The sequence below is a fragment of the Ochlerotatus camptorhynchus genome, unplaced genomic scaffold (assembly GCF_037179485.1).
Source record: "Ochlerotatus camptorhynchus isolate MF236.1 unplaced genomic scaffold, CSIRO-AGI_Acam_v1.1 ptg000062l, whole genome shotgun sequence".
Lineage (NCBI taxonomy): Eukaryota > Metazoa > Arthropoda > Insecta > Diptera > Culicidae > Ochlerotatus > Ochlerotatus camptorhynchus.
The window spans coordinates 6,874,677-6,881,073 of record NW_027040552.1 but is presented as its reverse complement, the minus strand read 5'-3'; the positions used below and the strand labels follow the sequence as shown (position 1 = coordinate 6,881,073).

The 6,397-nt window shown below is 45.2% G+C and overlaps 2 protein-coding genes across 2 annotated transcripts; both read left to right on the top strand.

Annotated features, from left to right (window-relative positions):
* The first annotated feature begins 1,207 nt into the window (after window positions 1-1,207).
* Window positions 1,208-2,278, top strand: LOC135717609 (uncharacterized). The gene has a single exon (XM_065239733.1). It carries the CDS (start codon window positions 1,208-1,210, stop codon window positions 2,276-2,278), a length of 1,071 nt encoding a protein of 356 aa, XP_065095805.1.
* Window positions 2,279-3,326: 1,048 nt separating this feature from the next.
* Window positions 3,327-5,867, top strand: LOC135717606 (uncharacterized). Its single transcript, XM_065239732.1, has 3 exons — window positions 3,327-3,785; window positions 3,853-3,958; window positions 4,120-5,867. Exons 1-3 carry the CDS (start codon window positions 3,327-3,329, stop codon window positions 5,865-5,867), a joined length of 2,313 nt encoding a protein of 770 aa, XP_065095804.1.
* The last annotated feature ends 530 nt before the right edge of the window (window positions 5,868-6,397 follow it).

Genomic DNA, 6,397 nt, shown 5'->3' with positions numbered 1-6,397 from the left:
TTATTGGCTCATAAACTTTCAATTTAAAGGAATATTTCCTGAATATCATTGGAATTTTGTTTTATTTTATATTGCGCAGTGTTCGTTTTTAATTGCTCATTTTTACTTTCCTGCATGAATTATTTTCTTTTCTTTAAGAACGATTCATATTTTACGATGGCTCATACTCATGTTCAAGCATACATTTATCTGCTAATTCCTGGAACTTTTTCAGTTTTTAAAAGATATTTTCATTTTTTTTTTTTCTTGGGGAAATAATTACGATTTTACAGCATAATTGGATTAAAACAGTGATAACTGTGCGCTTTGTGTGGGACATTTTAGATTTATTTATTGCGGTTATTCAATATAACATTGCTCATTTTGCCACTTTTATGGGAAAATATGTTCAACTGCAGGTGACGAAAGTGAGTTATTTAGTGCTCAAATTTCATAATTTAGTGGAGATTCATCCTTATTTAATTGAGCGTATTGTATTTACTATTGCCCTTTTTGCCATTTTTACCGCTCACATTCAAATTATTAAAAGAAGGTTTTTATTTGTTCATTGCCTTTTTCTTCATTTTTATTTCAACTTGTTTTTTGTTTATTGGTGCACCCCTGTAGTATTTAGTGGCCAATTTGAGATTTTTTATTGCTCATTTCGCTTTTTTTATTGATGATTAATTGTGCTGCCTTGGTGAATGCAGTGCTGCAAAATCTCGACAGTACACGGTGATATTGACAATTCTGCTTTGGTCACTCATTTGAGCTATCAGTCATAGTCAAGGCAAACCATGTCAATTGTCAATGACAATGGTGTAAGTGACGAACATGTGCAGATTTGTTTATTAGCTAAATTTGTAACGAAATTAAATGACTTGAGCAAAACAATTACATGGATCCATTTCAGTGAACAAGTATCTACGTCCTGAGCTACTTGGATAACAATAATGTGACACAGAATGTACTAAATTACACTTTTTGTTACCAGGTGAATCTTTGTCATTGACAAAAAAATTAATGAGATTTTGACTAAGGTTTTTTTGAGGATCAAGTCTGTCAGTGACTATGTGACGAACAATTTTGTCAATATCGCGCGAAAGTCTGTCAATGACAATGACAAATCTCAGCACTGGGTGAATGTGCTGTGCAGTGTACAATATACTGATTAATTACGCCTTTCGTAGTTAGTCAAAGTGCAGTGTAGTGCTGTAAATTACTACCAATGGATGATTTGAGGGCCCTTAGTAAGCGTGAGCGGCGCGTTCTGAATACATTGGCTGGACTGGAGAATTTTGCGACGAAATATATTCCTGCTAGAGACGAGTGCCAAGTCAGCGTACGACTGGAAACGCTAGCGTCAGTTAGCAAGGAGTTCTACGAGGTTCGGGAACGAATTGTATTGTTGATGGACGATGTTGATGATGCTGATGCGGACGAGGAAACGCAGGAGAAGGAAAATCTGCTAGCTTTGAGTAGTTTCGAGGAGCGATATTACTCCGTGAAGGCCAGTTTGTTGTCGAAGCAGACCCCACCATCATCTACATCGATGTCTGTCGGAAATGGTCAACTTGGTGACCGATCCGAAGCATCATTCTCGAAGGTGAAACTTCCAGAAATTCGCCTTCCTTCGTTCGGTGGGAGGATTAAGGAGTGGGTTACGTTCCGGGATAGCTTCCGCAGCCTGATCCACGAAAACAAGCACCTAACTGATATGGACAGGTTCAGCTATCTGAAGTCAGCCCTGTCAGGAGAGGCCCTGCAAGAGATCGAGTCAGTGGAGCTTTCGGCAGTGAATTACAGCGTAGCGTGGAAGGCGCTTGAGTCCCGCTACGAGAACAAGAAGCTGATTGTGAAGGCACATCTGGATTCCCTTTTTGCCGTGGAAGGCTTGAAGCGAGAAAGCTACGACGGACTGAGCAATCTCATCAGCGCTTTCGAGAAGAACCTGCAAATGCTAAAGAAGATCGGCGAAGAAACTGCTGCATGGAGTACGATTCTCGCATACATGGTGTATTCCCGGCTGGATCCTGCCACTCTACGGCAGTGGGAAACACACCACAATTCAAAAGGTGTACCGACGTACGAAAACCTGATCAGTTTCCTTCGAAGTCATTGTGCAGTGCTGCAATCCGGCGCCCCAACGAAGCCGAGCCAGTCTGATCAACGATCGTCGAAGTCATCCGTGTGTCACACTACCGTGAGATCTTCAAGCAAGCCCATTCTGCAGTGGATCGTGGCATTCTGCATTCGTCTGCAGCAAATTCCAACGTCTTCAAGTTCCCGAGCGCAGTGAAGCTGCGTTCAAAGCAAGGTTGTGCCTGAATTGTTTGAGTCCTGGTCATATCGCACGAAACTGCGAGAAGGGTGTCTGTCGTCACTGTCAACAGAAGCACCACTCCCTGATGCATGGTGCATCAGCTAGATCCTCCGTTCCACAGTCGCAGTCAAATTCTCCGACACAAACCAGACGGCAGCCACAATCCGAGCCAACAAACTCGAACCAAGATACACACAACGCTAGTACCAATACAACCACCACATTGCAAGGACAAAGCACTCAATCAACAGCCACTCCACCACACCACACACCAGCCACAAATACAGTCACACCCTCCACAAGTCAAACACACATCGCACTCCCAATCACACCTACACAGAACATCATGTTATCAACCGCTCTAGTCAAAGTTAATGACCGTCACGACAATTCCATGCTGGCACGAGCGCTGCTGGACTCGTGTTCGCAGCATTGCCTGATGACGAAAGAGTTCTCAAGCAAACTTCAGTTTCACGAATCGCCGTCATATCTGTCTGTCCAAGAGATCGGCTCATCTACGAGCACTTCAACAAAACTCGTCAGTGCTGTAGTAAGGCCGAGGTTAGATCGCATTTCATCGTTCGTGCAAGATATGCAGTTCCACGTCCTCCCGCGGTTGACTGTGTCGCTACCGACTGCAACCTGTGATATCAGCGGCTGGACGCTTCCGAAATCATCATCTTTAGCTGATCCACGCTTCTATGAACCTGGTCCTGTTGACGTCATTATCGGGGCGGAATACTACATGAACCTTCTGAGGAGCGAACAGCAAAAGGCGACTGAAGACGGACCCACACTGCAGAATACAAATTTCGGCTGGATAGTTTCCGGAAAGATTCCCGAGCATTCACTCAGTGGATGTCATGTCAATCTCTGACTCTCGTGTGTTCTACCACCGAGCTCCAGGATTAACTCGCAAAGTTCTGGGACCTAGAGACATGCTGAAACCTTAGTACGCATTCTTTAGAGGAGTCATTTCGCCCGGACAACGATCAGAGACGAGACCGGCAGATTTATTGTGACGATGCCGAAGAAGGAAGCCGTAATTAATCGGTTAGGTCATTCGGAGACCACAGCGATAAAACGGTTGATGGGCATGGAACGCCGTTTCGTTGCAAATCCAGAGCTGAAGACGATGTACGACGAATTTATTCGCGAATATCTGACACTTGGACACATGAAAGACGTCACCGAGGAGGTCGAAGAAGTAGGAGTAAAAAGGTACTACCTACCACATCAAGGTGTTCTTAAGCCAGACAGCACGACTACGAAGCTGCGCGTAGTTTTCAACGCTTCCTGTCAAACGTCTACCGGAGTTTCGCTGAATGACGCCCTCATGGTTGGTCCAGTAGTACAGGATGATCTGCCTAGTATCTCGCTACGTTTCCGCATGTACCGTATCGCAGTCAACGCTGATGTCGCCAAGATGTATCGCATGGTTGATCATCCGTTGCTGAGCATCAAGTTCCGATCCATACCGAACGTACGAATTGACCACTTTCACGTGCGGTACTTAATCCGCACCATATCTTGCTACCAAATGCCTGCAGCGTTTAGCAGATGACGGAGCGTTAACGCATCCTGTAGCGTCCAAGGTGGCCAAGAAGGACTTCTACGTTCACGACATGCTCTCAGGGGTAGACACCGTAGAAGAAGGTAAACAGTTGGTTCAAGAAGTCATCGAGCTGTTTGAATCAGCGGGTTTCACGCTTCGAAAATGGAACTCAAACAACAAGGAGCTTCTTGAATTCGTCCCAGAAAACTTGAGGGATGAACGCTCAATCCTGGATCTCGATTCGTCTGAAACTTCCATCAAGACGGTTTAGTGTGGGAACCTAGTTCAGACGTTTTCCGTTTCACGTTCCCATCGTTCAACTGGTCGGCAACGATTACGAAACGCTTGGTCGTCTCCGATGATTCGCAGTTGTTTGATCCGCTTGGTCTGGTTGGCCCAGTTATCATTCAGGCAAATATTTTCATCCAGGAACTGTGGAAGCAAAACTGCGGCTGGCATGAACCACTTAATCAAGAATTTCAAGCGCAGTGGAAGGAATATCGGCGGAATTTAGCAGCGCTAGAAAACCTTACCGTTCCCCGATGGGTAGGAACCGGAAGTCACATCGTCACCACGGAGCTTCACGGTTTCTGCGACGCATCAAATAAGGCATACGGCGCCTGTTTCTATGTACGAACAATCTCCGAAACGGGGGAGGTGTGTGTGAAGTTGTTAACAGCGAAGTCTCGCGTTGCACCGCTTGACAACTTGAAGAAAGGAAACAAGCGGCTCTCCACTCCACGCCTAGAACTGTCGTCAGCCTTGTTGTTGGCACATCTTTACGAGAAGGTCACAAGCAGTCTCGGCATCGAAGCGAAAGGCTTTTTCTGGACGGACTCCACGATAGTCAAGTGTTGGATTTCTTCGTCGCCGTCAAGATGGAAGCAGTTCGTAGCAAATAGGGTTTCAGAGATTCAGCACATCACGAAACAAGGCGCTTGGAACCACGTAGCTGGACTAGAGAATCCAGCCGACATAATTTCCCGTGGAATGATCCCAGCGCAGCTACAATATGAATCGCTTTGGTTCAACGGTCCGCATTGGCTAAAGTTGGACGAGCACAATTGGCCATCTGTTCATCAGATACATGAAGAAGACTTCGATCCCATGGATCTCGAAGCCAAGAGCATGGCGACAGCACTTCCAGTGGTAACTCCAAGCGATATCTTCAGCCTCAGATCATCGTATACACATCTCGTACGATTGACTGCTTGGCTTCGCAGATTCCGCTACAATTCACAACCGGCGAACCGTGACAATCGACGGTGTGGTCCTCTCACAACGCTCGAACTGGAAGATGCTTTGCATGCGTTGGTCAGGCTCTCCCAACAAGAAAGCTTCTCGCTGGAGTTAGCTGATTTGACAAACGGTAGAGAAGTTCGAGAGTCGTCGAAGATTTCGTCACTACACCCGGAGCTCAAAGACGGAATACTCTGCGTTGGCGGCCGACTTCGCCACGCATCGATTGTGACCCGTCGCAAGCTCACGTGTATCCTGGATCACCGTCATCTATTTACCTACATGGTCGTCGTTCACTACCATCGAAAGATGTTGCATGGTGGACAACAGCTCATGGTTTCGTCCGTTAGAGAGTGGTTCTGGCCAACAAACGCCCGGAACCTAGTGCGAAAGGTCATCCACGAGTGTGTACCATGTTTCAGAGTGAAGCCCAAGATTCAGGACCAGCTCATAGCGGATCTTCCCCCCGAAAGAGTCACCCCGTGCCCACCATTCCAGCGCGTAGGTGTGGATTACTGTGGCCCGTTCCAAGTGTCGTATCCGTACCGGCGCAATCGCCCGGTGAAAATCATCGTTGCCGTCTACGTCTGTCTAGTAACCAAGGCCGTTCACCTGGAACTAGCGTCAGACCTGTCCGCTCAGGGATTTATTGCGACCCTGAAGCGTTTCTCTTCCCGGCGAGGCAAGCCGGAGATCATAATGTGCGACAACGGAAGAAACTTCTTTTGTGCCGTCCATTACCGTAATAAATGTAATTTTGTGTTCGCGTAATAAAGTGTATTTTCGTTATGTAAAAACGTACTATTCATGTGTGTCCGAAAAGATTTCCCGCGACGGGCGCGAACAGCCCTTTTCGTAAGTTATACGTGATTGTCCATCAAATATGATAAGTTTTGCAAGATATGCATGTACTTACCTTCAACTTACCCTTCCACCAATAGAATATTGGAAAATTGGGTTTAAACTTATAAGATTAATAAGATAAATAAATGAAATACCCATGCGTTTTTATTTGCATCTTACATTTATAACTTTCGATCGTCTTTAATAATAATAATTTGTACATACATACATCGATCAGTTGAAACCCATTTTCAAAACATATTTCAGACATACTCTGTTCCTCGAATTTTTCTGAAAAACTTCTTTCAAAATCTGAGAAACCTGGACAACGTTCACATTCGCGGAGACAACAATGTTTAGTTCTGGATGATGAGCATAATATTTCTTCAAAATAATGGTTGAAATCTTTTTCGAATGAATATTTTCTAAGACAATGAAGCATTAAATTAATATTTTCA